General features: G+C 55.7%; 1 protein-coding gene across 6 annotated transcripts in view; it reads left to right on the top strand.

Moving 5' to 3' along the window:
* Positions 1-134: 134 nt before the first annotated feature.
* Positions 135-13,356, top strand: part of CROCC (ciliary rootlet coiled-coil, rootletin) — a 52,440-nt gene continuing 39,218 nt past the window's right edge. For 4 of the 6 annotated variants that reach the window (XM_070260867.1, XM_023635656.2, XM_070260866.1 and 1 more), the window contains exons 1-2: positions 11,901-12,045; positions 12,855-12,996. In XM_070260867.1, the coding sequence (XP_070116968.1) occupies positions 11,986-12,045; positions 12,855-12,996 (202 nt within the window). In that variant the 5' untranslated portion in view covers positions 11,901-11,985. Of the gene's footprint in view, positions 366-4,027; positions 4,140-11,900; positions 12,046-12,854; positions 12,997-13,356 lie in introns of those variants that run through there. The other 2 variants (XM_070260865.1, XM_070260864.1) reach the window with 2 other exon arrangements.

Here is a 13,356-nt window from a genome sequence, read left to right as displayed (position 1 = left end):
TCCCAGAGGAAGCGTCTCTCTAAATAGTAAGGGTGTACAGGCACACAGAGGCCAAAAATAAAATTAAAAAGGCCACGGGACTTCTCCTGCCTTAGGGTTCTGAAGAAAGATGCAGTTTTTATTGTCGTTTCTAGAAATAGCTACTCTGGCTGATAAACAGTGTGAGAGAGGAGAAAGAAGACTGAAGCAGAGGATCCTCGTGCCTTTTGAATAAGGATGAGGAAATGGCGTCAGAGGAGTCTCGGGAGAGGTGGACTTCCGTGTGTCTGTTGCCCATTACCTCCCCCTCCTGTGTGAGTGCTCGGAGGCTGGACATGAGGAGGCGCGGGTGGAGAGGAGCTCTTTAGAGCTGTGGTACACTGAAGGTGAGCACTTGGGTTCTGGAGGCAGACCTGGGCTTCGGATCTAGGCTGTGTGCTGCTTAGGTGTGTGACCACAGGCTCCTTCCTTAAGCTGGGTGTCACTCAGATGAGGCACTTAAAGTGCCAGCAAGTGCCCATCCTATAGTTTGATCTTAATCACCTTTGTCTAGAATCAGGTAACATCCCCAGAGCTGTTCCTCATAATGGTGATGGAGAGGAAACGGCCGTCAAGGATCTAACCTGAAAAGCATCTTGAGGGGTCTGGGGGGCAAGGGACAGATTGGTGCTCTCCGTCACCATCCACCATTCTGGGATCCCAGCAGAAAAAAACCTGCTATGGGACCAGGGTCCCCAGGAACACCCCTGATACCAAATCAGGCATGTCTTCAATTATACCTCTGGACTGAAGCTTCCAAATGGGTGGGGGTGGGGGAAAACGGATGGTAGGAGCTGGGCACTGGGTTGGGGGCTGTGCGATTTGAGCTGCTCTCTATACAGCAGGAGGGTTTGGATACACTGAGGTGTGGCACAGATGCTAAGGTGCACCCCGCAATCCCCAACTGGTGTTCACACCCTTGTGTGTAATTCCCTCCTTTCAGCGTAGGCTCGACCTGTGACCTCTAACCAGCAGAATAAAGCAAAGATGACAAAATTTCTCTTCCATGATTACGTTGTATAAGATCACAACCTCTGTCTTGCTGAGAGGTTCTGTCTTGCTGGCTTTGACGAAGCGAGCTGCCATGTTGTGTGAGCTGCTCTAGCCGAGAGTCGAGGTGGCAAGAGCAGCCGGCGGCTGATGAGGAGCTGAAGCTCTTAGCCCAGCAGCCCAGGAGCCGAATGCTGCCCAAACCATGTGAGCTTGGAAGCTGATCCTTGCCAGGTGATCCTTCAGATGGGCCCCAGCCCTGGCCGACACCTGGCTGCAGCCTTGCAGAGGGCTCCTGAGCACAGAAAGTGAGAGGGGAAATGTGTTGTTTTAAGCTGCTGAGTTCATCGTAATATTGTTCTGCAGGAAGAGAGAAGTCATACAAGAAGTGAACAAAGCGTATCTGAAGCCGGCATTGGTGTGAAAAGATCCGGGCAGATTGATGGCTGTGTGGCCTTGGGAGGTCACTTGCTGTGCTCCTGCGGGCTTGCCTCTCCCCCTCACAGGGAGGGTAGCTATTGCTTATGTAACCCTCACTCTGCTAGGTGCTGTTCTGTGCGCTTAACGTGAAGCTCCTTCATCATCCTAGCAGCCCCACAAGGCAGGGGCTCCTCCCTGTTTACAAATGATGAGATGGAAGTACGTGAGATTGTGTACTTGCCCCAAGTCACTCAGTTGCTAGGTGGCCGGCTGGGATTGGAACCGAGCAGCCTGGCTCCAGCATCCGTGTTGATCTACTTGAGCTGCCCGCAGGGCCGGCACATAAGACCTGCCTAATACGCGCCAGTTCACATTCCCGCCACATGAGTTAAAAAGGCCCTACTATGGCAGGTACTCAATGACAGGCAAGGGGTGGGGCTTTATCCCATAGGTGATTGGAAGCCACTGAAATGCATCATGGGCACACAGTAGGCGCTCAATAGCTGTTGATTCTTTGGAGGAAGTATCAGGAAGATACTATGTAGGCAGAGTGGACTGGAGTAGAGAGAAGAACAATTTTTCCTCACTGCAGCTTGAATGCAGACAAATACTTTAATGTTTTCTTTCTGATTACTGATGTCATGCAGATATGAAAACAAAAAATACTAATCATCTGTAATATTGTCATAGCAAACGATTGGAAATAGCCTACATGTCTACATTAGTTATCTATGCTGTGTAACAATCACCCTCAAACTTAGCAGCTTAAACAGCGCAGATTTATTGTCTCATGGTTTGTGTGGGCCGGGAGTCCAGGTGCAGCCCAGCTGAGTCCCCTGTCTCTGCACCTCTCTCAGGCTGAGGGGTCGTCTGAAGGCTCGACGGGAAGGATCCCTTTCCAAGCTCACTCACATGGTGCCGGCTGCTGACAGAGGTCACTCACATATGCTTGCCACGCGGGCCTCTCCATCATTCACAACTGGGCAGTTTGCTCCATCAAAGTGAACAAGTGAGAGTGCCAGGAAGATAGCCATCACAGTCTTATCTCAGAAGTGACATCCCATCCCATTGGCTGGATTCTGCGGAGGGGAAGCAGGTCAGAGGTGCCACCCACACTCTCGGGCTGGGGCATTGCACAGGGTGTGAGTCCTGGGAGGCAGGGATGGTCGAGGACCATCTTAAAAGTTACCTACAAATTTGTTTCCTGTGACTGCTGTAACAAATTACCACAAACTGGGTAGCCTAAAACAGCAGAAATTTATTCTCTCCCAGTTTGGAGGCTAGAAGTCAAATCAAGATGGCAGCAGGGCCACACTCCTTCCAAAGGCTGTAGCATTCCTCAGCTCGTAGGAGCCTAACTCCAGTCTGCCTCCGTCTCCACATGGCCTGCTCCCTGTGTATCTGTGTGTGTCCTCTCCTCTTCTTGTAAGGACACCCTCCATTGATTTGGGGCCCACCCTAGATTTAGAATACACCTAAATTTTAGGATTTCATCTCAAAATCCTTAACTAATTACATCTGCAAAGGCCCCGTTTCCGAGTAGGGTCACACACACAGGTACTGGGCATTAGGACTGGAACGTAGCTTTTGGGGAGACACAATTCAGCTCACCACAGTCTGCCCACTCCAGTGGCCATCAGTCAGGGATGGGTTATATAAATTTAGGTATGTTCATCCAGTGGATTGTTAGATCCCTGGGGGAAACAGAGAATGGAAAAACTCTATATATTGATGGCAATGATCACTAAGCTTTAGCAAAGGCAGGCAGCAAGGTGCAGAATAAGGAGTAGAGAAAATATGCTCTCTGCTGCATAAAAAAATGGGAAGGGAAAGTACACTCTTTATGTGCGTAAAGTACCTCTGGAAAGGTATAGAGGAAACAGCACCCCACAGGTTGTCCACAGGGCGAGACTGGGTGACTAGGAGACGGAGAGAGACTTACTTTTAATGTATAACTTTCCGTACTATTTAAATTCAAACCATGTAAACATACCATCTTTGTGTATGTGTGTGTTTGTGTGTGTGTGAGAGGAAGATTGTTGCTGAGCTCACATCTGTGCCAGTCTTCCTCTATTTTGTGTGGGATGCCACCACTGTGTGGCTTGATGAGTGGTGCTGTCTGTGCCCGGGATCCGAACCTGTGAATCCCAGACCACGGAAGTGGAGTGCACGAACTTAACCACTACGCCACAGGGCTGGCCCCTATATCATCTTTTCAAAGAAAGAAAATCTATGTTTAAAAGGTCAACTGTCATACCAACATCCAAAGATAAAAAGCAGGGTTAACATTTTAATGTCTTCTCATCTTTTTCCTAATACATCTATATATAAGAAGTACACTTTGGCTGGCCCTGGGGCCGAGTGGTTAAGTTCGTGCACTCCGCTTTGGTGGCCCCGGGCTTCACTGGTTCAGACCCTGGGCGCAGACATGGCACGGCTCATCAGGCCATGCTGAGGCGGCGCCCCACACAGCACACCCAGAAGGACCTACAACTAGAATATACAACTGTGTATTGGGGGGCTTTGGGGAGAAGAAGAAAGAAAAAAAAAGATTGGCAACAGATGTTAGCTCAGGTGTGAATTTTTCTTTTACAAATAGGGGCTTCTTCTGTCCTCCTGCTCTGAGACCTTCACTTAGTGTCTTGTACCCTGTCTCCAGTCACTGAATGCTCTTCGGCAACATTTGGAATGACTTCATGGTTTCCCATCAGGTGAACAACCCATGACTTATTTATACGTGCAAGTCACTTATTGCTGGACAGCTTTGTCTTTCTAATTTTTTTACTCCTAAAGTCAGGCATTGTAGAAAGACCTTGCGAGTTAGCCTTAAGCTATCCCGCGAATCCAGTTAACCAAGCGCCCGTCCTCTGAGCCTGCTGGTTGATGTGGCTTTGCTGGTGGTGGGCAGAGTCCAGCGCAGCCTAGTGCCCGGATTTGGCAGGCACTTGGCCCTAGCAACCCGGGGGTGGTAACTCCAGTCGCTTGTTTCCCTGTTACCCGAGTGCAGATTTAGAACCCTCCACAGTGAGCAGGTGAGCACTGGCACAACTCCCTTCTGGTGGCTGGTCTCAGGGTTGCTGGGCTGGGTGCCACCTGATTATGGGACAGGGTGACTGGTGGGCAGCAGCCCTGGGGATTCACATGACCACAGGCCAGGCTGAACGGAGCAGAGCCGCTGAATCAGCACAGCAGGGGACCGAGCCCCTTCACAGAGAGGGGAGCCAGAGGCCCCCCCCGAGGAGCTCCCTGCACAGGCTCCTGTGGGCTCCAGGTAAGAGGGTAGAGGAGAGAGGAGCCATATTTGCTGTCCCTCCCAAAGTCTCATGTGAGGCAGCACGGTAGAAAGAGCGTGGGATTAGAAGCCATAGAACTTCCTGCTGTGTGTCCTTGGGCAAGTGACAGACCCTCTCTGAGTCTTGGTTTCCTCATCTGTAAAATGGAACTAATCCTAGAACCAACTTTGCAGCCTACCTCCTGCTTCACAGGAGTGTTCAGAGGGGCTGAGGACAGAATGAGAAAATACAAGAGGCAGCAGCCAGCACCGTGTGGCACGCAGCCCCTGTAGCCTGCCCACGGGGTGCGGGTACTGGTAACTGAGGGAGACCTGGTGGAGAGGGGCCTGGGCAGGCCCAGGTGACAGGCAGGTCCGCTAGAGGGAGGGGCAATGGCAGGGCCAAGTGCAGACCCTGGTGCTGCAAGGAACACTCCAATGAGGGCCCCCGCAGGGGCAGGCAGGACCAGAAGTGGACTGGTGAGGCCAGGAGCCTTTCAGGGTCTGGGTAGGGACCCAGCAAGTCTGGGGACTCCAGCCAGGGTGACACAGACCGGGGCTATGCTGGGGCACGTGCGGGCTGGCTGTGCGTACTGGCAGAGGTCAGTCAGCCCTCTTTCGGCTGGGCCAGGGACACCTCAGGGGAACTGTGCTATTTTCCTCTCTACCTGGCACCCCACTCGCAGCCACACGCCAGGGACGGACCCTGACCCCAATCTCCCTCGACCAATAGCTCTCAGCCCTGGCCCAGGCCACAGCCTTGCTGCACCCTCTGGGGCCTCCAAGCCCGCAGGGCACATGAGCAGCCTGGAGTGCGGTTTCTCAGATATAAAAACCAGGCTCCTCGGTAACAAAGATAGAACGTGGTACCACGCGTGCCCTCCCACCATGGGGCGACGCAGAACCCGCAGCTGCAGGCCTGACCCCGCAGCTGCAGGACTGCCGCTTTGCTTTCTGGGCATTTACTGTTTTCCAAGTATCAAATCACAAAATTAAACATGCATTTTCAAACAGAGCACACCGCTCCCTCAGCCTGGAGCTTCAGACCCGCCTCCCTTTGAAAGTGGATGATTTGATCCAATGCCTTCAAGAACAGCGGCAGGCGCGGGCCAGTGACCGGACGGAAGCTAACCTAGTGTTAGAACAGAAACACGCACCCCTGTTTAGTTTCAGTCGCGTGGTGTCCTCCACGCTCTCACCCCATCCTATTCGGGGAAGGCGCGCGAGCTCGTGAGAAGAAATGGGCAGCAGATGGGGTTCCACCATTTTACAGACGAGTAAACTGAGGCCAGAGCGCCGCCTCCAAGGTGGCAGGACAACAGGAGAAGGGAGACATTCTCCCCACGCTCAAGTCACAGAAGCCTCAGTGCTGCTCCTGCGGCCCCAAAGAGGCGGGCAGGGAAAGCCCGCAGTGGGCCCGCGCCACGGGTCATGGCCGGGCTCAGGAGGCGAAGGCCTTTAAGGCGGGCCAGTGAACGCCGGCCGAGGCGGCAGGGGGACCCTGCAGCTGGGTCTGGGTGCCATTCTGCTCTGCCACCTTGCAGCTCCGAGACCTTGGGGACTGCCAGTCTTCACTATCCCGATTATGCAGAAGGCGCTAACAATCCCCGCCTGCGGGGCTGTCCGGAGCAGTCAGTGCGACCGCGTCGGAGGAGCCCTCCTCCCGCGCGGGTGCCCAGTAAACGCTCCGCGGAGGGAGCCCGCTGCACGCTGCCTGCGGCCGCCCCGCCCCGCCCCGGCCCCAGGGGCGCGCCCTCCGCCCCTGGCGACGCGGGAACGGGCGGCTCGGGCGCGGGCTCCGCCCTCCGTCCCCTCCCGGCCCGGCCCGCTCGGCCTCGGCGGCGGCGGCGGCGGCGCGCGCGAAGGTAGGAGGCCGGCGGCGCGCGCTCCCGCGGGCCAGGGGCTCGGGCGCGCGGGGCGCGCTCCGGCGGGAGGAGGCCGCGGGGCTGGGATGCGGCGCGCGGGCGGCGGGCAGGCGGGCGCGCGCCAGGGGGCGGGCTGGAGCCGCGGTCCCGGGCCCGGGGGCGCTGGGGGCGCGGGAGCCGCGGTCCCGGGCCCAGGGGCGCTGGGACGCTGGGGGGCGCCGTCGCCGGGGGAGCGCGCCGCGGGCGCTGCGGACATCCTGCAGGCCGCCCTGCTCCCTCTCCGGCCGCTTCTTGCGGGCGCCGGTGGGCCGCACGAGGCGGGGGCCTGCCCGAGCTGGGCGGCCTGCAGGCGCACGGCGAGCGCCCCCAGCCGGGGGTCCCTCGCTCCGCCGGGCTGAGCTGTCGTGGGCGGCCCTTCCCAACGGTCACCACGAACAGCAGATCCCTTCCTGCGGCTTCCTGTGGGCCGGGCACCGTCCCTGCCCTCCTGGTGTGCGATGTCACTTCACCTTCAGTGCGGCCCTGCGGAGTGGAAAATAGCTGCATTTTACTAACGAGGAAGCTGAGGCCCAGAGCGGTCAATGGCGTTGCCCAAGATGGCAGAGCCTGTGCAGAGATTTGGGCCCTCCTTGGGTTTCTCGAAATGAGGCCTGCGGCCCCCTGTGCCAGTCTCTGAGCTTGGCATTTTGAACGTGATTTTTATGCAAACCCAAGAGGACAGTGCTCTGGGCCCATGTCTGTCCCGTGGTGGCCAGTCTCCCCAGCTCCCTCTGGGGCCCGGACTTGTCTAGGGGATTGGGACCCTGGGGGAGTGATCCATGAGGCTGCCTTCTGCCTGTTTTCATCTGAGATTTCCCTTTTCCTTAGCTGAGCCCACAGCAGGTGCTTAATAAACAAATCCCTTGGCAGGAGTGGCCGGAGGCTAAGCCAGGCCTGGCTCCTCAGTCGGGAGGGAGGGTTCAGGAAAGACCACAGGAGTCAGGATCCGGGGATCTTAGGAGTTTCCCTGACTTAGCGCCTCCTCTCCCATCTTTCTCTCAAGCTCTGGGGACCGGGGTCAGCCCTTGGAGACTAGGCACCCTTCCCACCCAGGAGTCCTGTGGGGGGCACTGCCTGATTTTCCCTGGGATCCCTGAACTCCTGCGATGTGGCAGGTGCTGGATATGTGTTCACTGGCGTCCTTCTGGGATCCCAGTCTATGAGTAACGTCATCCATGGGCAAGACTTGCCCAATGTAACCCCCGCCAAAGCCCAGGGGCATTGTTTCTTTTTCTTTTTTTTTTTCATTTAGTTTCTATATTGTTGTCTCTTCGCATTCATTCATTCATTCATTCAGCAGCTGTTCCTGGTATTTTGGGCCTTAGGCATTGTGGAGACAGCAGCGAACAAGCCCCACTGGTCCCTGCCCTTGGAGGAGACAGACAACATACATGTTGGAGAAAACAGTGACTGACTACTGGCAGGGACCGCTTTTGCTGGGAGGTCAGGGTTTGCTTTCTCAGAAGGTGACATTTTTGGCCAAGGTCTAATTGACAAGCAGGAGTGAGCCATGACAGGAAGGGGGAAGAACATTCCCGCAGAGAAAATGGCAGGTGCGAAGGCCCTGGGGTGGGAACATGCTTGGTGTGTTTGAGCATCAAGAAGGCCAGCATGGCTGGAGTGGAATGAGCAGAGAGGAGAGGGAAGGAGAGGAAGTGGGAGAAGCAGGTTGGGGCCAGATCGGGCAGGCCTTGTATGCTGTGGCAGGACTTTGAATTTTATTCTGAGTGCGAGAGGAGGCAGTGGGGTGGTAGGGAGGGGGGTGTTTGAGCAGAAGAGGGATGTGATCTCTACTCTCTGAGAATAGAGTGGGGTGGGAGGAGAAGAGGGGAATGGGGAGACCCATGAGGAGCCATCTCTGCCATGAAGAGATGGCACTGGCTTCTGTACAACACATCAGAGACGCAGCATGGTGCCTGGCACACAGTAAGTGCAACATAATGGTAGCCATTGCGTTATTGTTTAAAACTGTGGAGCCAGGCATACCTGGGTCTTAGCTGTGGCTTCAGCTCTTCGTGGCTGGGTGCCGTTGAGCAAGGTATTTAACGTCACTGAGCCTTAGTGTTGTCATCTGTCAAGTGGGTAGAACAGTACCTACATATGGGGCTGCCAAACAGATAAGGGTCGGATGCAGAGTTCTGGGCACAGGGCCCGGCTCATGGCTGGTTCAATATTTTTGTTATAATTTCTAGTTAGCAACCAGAGAATAAAGAAGGGGTAAGTGGGCAAGAACAGCTAGTATGGTTGAAACTCCCGAGTCATCTTGGAGGGACTTTTTGGCCAGTTCCTGCAGCCAGACCTGGCAGACAGCAGGTTTGGAGGGTGGGCAAGGGCTGAGCAGGGGTTGGGGGGGGGATGGCGCAAAGGGTGTCCCCTCTGTATTTGTTCCCCAAACAATGGCTGAGGGTCTTCTGTGTACCAGGCACAACGTTCTAGGCTGGGGACTGAGACGAGCGAGGATTACTAATGACATAATGATAACAGGAACAATAGCCAACACTTAGCCACCATTGAACTTAATTACCTCTAGTAATTAAGGCAATGCTAGCTGATGTGATGGTGAAACCCCGAGATCTCAAGAGGCTTAACACAACAGAATTTTATTTCTGGTTCATGAGAAGTCCTGCTGGGTGTTGGCAGGTTGCTTTCTGCATGGTGACCCATGGACCCAGACCCCTTCCATCTTGTGGCTCTGGCATCCTGTAGGATTTCAGCGTTATTTCCAGTTGGTAGACAGGGAAGGAGAGAAACAATTCTTCACGGGAGGTTTTTTTTTGTTTTTTGTGGGTTTTTTTGCTGAGGAAGATTTGCCCTGAGCTAACATCTGCTGCCAATCTTCTTCTTTTTGTATGTGAGCCGCCACGACAGCGTGGCCACTGACAGATGAGTGGTGTAGGTCCGCACCCAGGAATGGAAGCCAGGCCACTGAAGTGGAGCATGCCAAGCTTAACCACTCTGCCACCAGGGCTGGCCCATATGGGAGGTTTTTATAGGCCAGGTCTGAAGTGGCAAACATTCTTTCTGTCTTAATTCTACTGGCCAGAACTTGACTACATGGCCATATCTGGCTTCTAGCCATTTTCCTAAGAAGGATCCGAAATTTTTTTGGTGAGCACATGGCAGTTTCTGCCACACTGCATCCAGGCACACAGCTAAGCATGGGTCATCTTATTTAATCCTCAGGTTAGAAGCAGACACCATTATTGTCCCATTTTACGGATAAGGAAACTGGAGCTCAGAGAGGCAAAGTCACTGGCCCAGCATCACCCAGCTGGTGGGGAGGCACAGCCAAGATTGGAGTCCCGGCAGTGAGAGGCTGAGGCTGTAGCATCCAGACTTTTCCTATGAAGAATTCAATCATTGTTTCAAGAATTGGATGGAAGCTGCAGGTGTTGGAGAGCGGCACACACGCAGAGGGCTTAGATATCATTTCTTGGGATCTGCAGAACCCAGTAGGACTCTAGCGGGAGAAGTTTGGGGGCAAAGCCAAGGGTTGGTATGACCCAGTGCCCAGGGTCCTGGCTTCCTGCTCCCTTCCCCCAGGCCTTAGGGCACTGGCTGGGGGAAGACACAGAATAATTCAGTTCAGTTCGCCTCACGCATCTGGGGCCCTCTGTCTGCAGAGCGGAGCAGGCAGGGCTGGAGGTCCCCAGGGGTGTTCGTGGCCTCCCCCTGCTCTCATGAGGGTGTGCAGCCTCTGGAGGGGTTTCTGGAAGGTCTCCAGAGGTGGGAAATGGGGGTCCCAGGTTTTGTAGTGACAGCTGTCTGCCTCTAAATCTGGCCTTGGTTGCCATGGCCACTTGGCGGCGCTTACCTTTTTGGCCTGGTGTGACCTGTTTCCTGATTTTCCATTTGCAGAACAGATTCCCTAGTTGGGGGTGAGGGGTCCAGGCTGGACTAATGTGCGTTCATGCAGCACCTGCTGTATTCCTGGGTCTGACCTGGACTCAGTGGTAGAGTCTTAAAGTGCAGATGCCCCAGCCTTGCCCTCGAGGCACTTCCTAGGAGGCTGTGTGGCCTACACGGAATGAGCTGTGGCCTTGCCTTGAATAGGTGGGAGCCCCAAACACTCGGAGCCTCGGTTTTCTCATCTGGAAATGTGTGGAGGTGAGGATTTAATGAGATATCATGAATGTGCCTCCCATGGGACACAGCACTTAGCGCAGAGGGCGCCCTGAGGCCCAGAGGCAGCAGGAGCCTGGACCAGGGAAGCTGATGGCGGTAGGAACAGGAGCCGCCATTTACTGACTGCTGGCTACCTGCCAGCTGCGGTTCTCTACCCCTTACACCTTGCGGCCCATTTCACCCTCAGCCTCACAATAACTCTCCGTGGTAGTCCCATTAGTCCCATTTTAGAGGGGGAAACTGAGGCTCAGAGAGGTAACCTGTCCAAGGTCATACTGCCAACTGGTGGCAGAACTGGGTTGCCAGTGCGACCCCAGATCTGACCCTGACTCCAGAGCTGCAGGCCTAACCACTGTGCCATCCAGCCTCCTTGGCACAGGAAAGGAACAATGCGAGGCGAGGCAGTGGATGGACCTCTGAGCCCCAGGCCCCTGCGATATGGGGACTGCGGTACAGGGACTGCACACATCAGATTTTCAAATAAATGAAGTTAGTACTTAGCGAATGCTCTCTCCGAGCCCAGCGCAGAAGCACACAAACTTTATACACACTCGATGTTTTGTTTAATCCCCGAGAAAACCCCATTCAGTGGGTGCCAATATTATCCTCATCTTACACAAGTACTCAGGCTCAGAGAGGCAAAGCTGCTTTCCCGAGGGCACACAGCCAGTGGCAGGGTGGAGGTGGGAGCCCGGGTGTGGAGGATTCAGTTCCTTGATGGTCTGGGCGATTCCACCGCTGACTTCTTTGCCTTACACCTGATGACGGAGGTCACCCCAGCACCCTGTAAATACAGCAAACCATGTGGCCCCGTTCTGGGTCAGCAAAGATGGTCTGGAGGACTCTGGCCTTTCATGCCTCCTGGATGCTGACCCCACCCTGGACTTGGAGGGCTCTAGGGCCCAGCTGCTGGGGAGAGTGGAGTGTGTGTGTGTGTGGGGGGGGGGGAGGTCCTCACCTCCAGGTCCCTCCCCACCCCCTTGCCTTTCTCCTCCCCCTCCCCCCCTACCCCTCGTCATCCTTCCTCTTCTCTCTGTTCCCCTTCCACTCCGCCTCGCTTCCCTCCCCTCCTCTCCTTTCCATTCCCCTCCCCCTCCCGGGGACCCGCCCACCTCCGCGGTCACGTGGTTGCACCGCGGGATTTAAGCCTAATCTGCCCGCTGCTCAGCGCAGCAGTCCGGCTGTGGGGCACGGGGGCTGACCTAGTCTGCGGGGCCCTGGAGGAGGGGGGGGAGGAGTGCCCACAGCCTCCCCTCCATGAGCTTGGGGCTGGAGGGGTCGTCCGAGGCCCAGCCGGCGCTGGAGACCCTTATCCAGGTGGGTCTTGGGGGCTCTGCCCACCCCGTCCAGGGCAGGGGATCGCGGCCTAGCAGGAGTGGGTGAGGGGCGAGCGCATCTGGGGGAGAGAGGTGTGGTGATGGGGTGCACAGGGGCCCCAGCTTTCCGCTCGGGCCAGGCTGGGGGTAGAGGCGTGAGTGGGACTCAACTGCTGTGGTTCCCTTATCCCCGTGCCCTGTGCCGGGTGGAGGGTCCCTACTCCCAGGTTTTAGGGTTGGGGTGACCAGTGCTGGCACAGTGGGGTCCTCACCCATCTAGGGTCGGAGCTAGATTGGAGCCCCCACCACTGCTTCCCCCACTGGGTTTGTGAGTGGGTGGCGGGGGTTTGGTTCATGTCTCTGGCCCTCAAGGGGGCCTCCTTCCTAGGGCAGGGGACAAAGAGTGTCCTCCCAGGGGCCTGCCAGTGGCGTAGTGGTTAAGTTCACACGTTTGGCTTCTGCAGACTGGGGTTCGTGGATTTGGATCCTTCCGTGGCCGGGTTCACGGGTTCAGATTCCAGGTGTGGACCTACAGCCTGCTCATCAAGCCATGCTGTGGTGGCATCCCACATATAAATAGAGGAAGATTGGCATAGATGTTAGCTCAGGGCAACTCTTCCTCACCAAAAAAAAGTTTCCTCCCTTGGGGCTTTTTCTGATCCTAACTCCCAGGCTTCCTTTCATTTTGGAGACCTCCTGAGGGTCTCCTGGGCACCCACATCTTGGGTGGCAGGACTTTGCCCCTTTCCCACCCAGGCCAGGGAGCCCAGGGTCCCAGGTACCCTGCCGACCCTCTTTCTTTTCCCGCAGACACTGGAGAGCAATGTCCTGGGGCTGGGCCAGGAGAAGGGCCTGAGCGTGCAGGACCCAGCCCAGGAGTGTCAGCTTGCCTGCCTGCCTGCCCGCATCAGGGAGATTGTCACCCGCAACTTCTCCCAGCCTGAGAGCCCAGGTACCACCTGTCCTTCTCCTGTTCCACGGACACTGCCACATCCCCCTCTTCTTACATTGCCCCCCTCAATGGTCATAATGATATTAATGATTTATCATTCATTTCTTGAATTTTCTCTGTGAGGGAGGCACAACCCTAGAATGGAGGGACCCGTTTTACAGATGAGGAAATGGAGGCTCAGAGGTGTAATTGCCCAGACTTGTTCCCCAGGCGATGCTGCTAGAAGGCAGGGCTGAGTGCCCCTCCTTGCTTGCCCACAGCCTGCTGCAAACACTTCAGCTCCAAACACCACGTTCCCTCCCAGGGAAGGTGTGAGTTGGCTGAACCTGAGGTTACAGGGCGAGGGCACCTCAGCTTAGC

This window comes from Equus caballus, chromosome 2 (assembly GCF_041296265.1).
Source record: "Equus caballus isolate H_3958 breed thoroughbred chromosome 2, TB-T2T, whole genome shotgun sequence".
Taxonomy (NCBI): Eukaryota; Metazoa; Chordata; class Mammalia; order Perissodactyla; family Equidae; genus Equus; species Equus caballus.
Note: the sequence above shows the minus strand (reverse complement) of the source record. Positions and strands in the feature narration are given on the sequence as shown.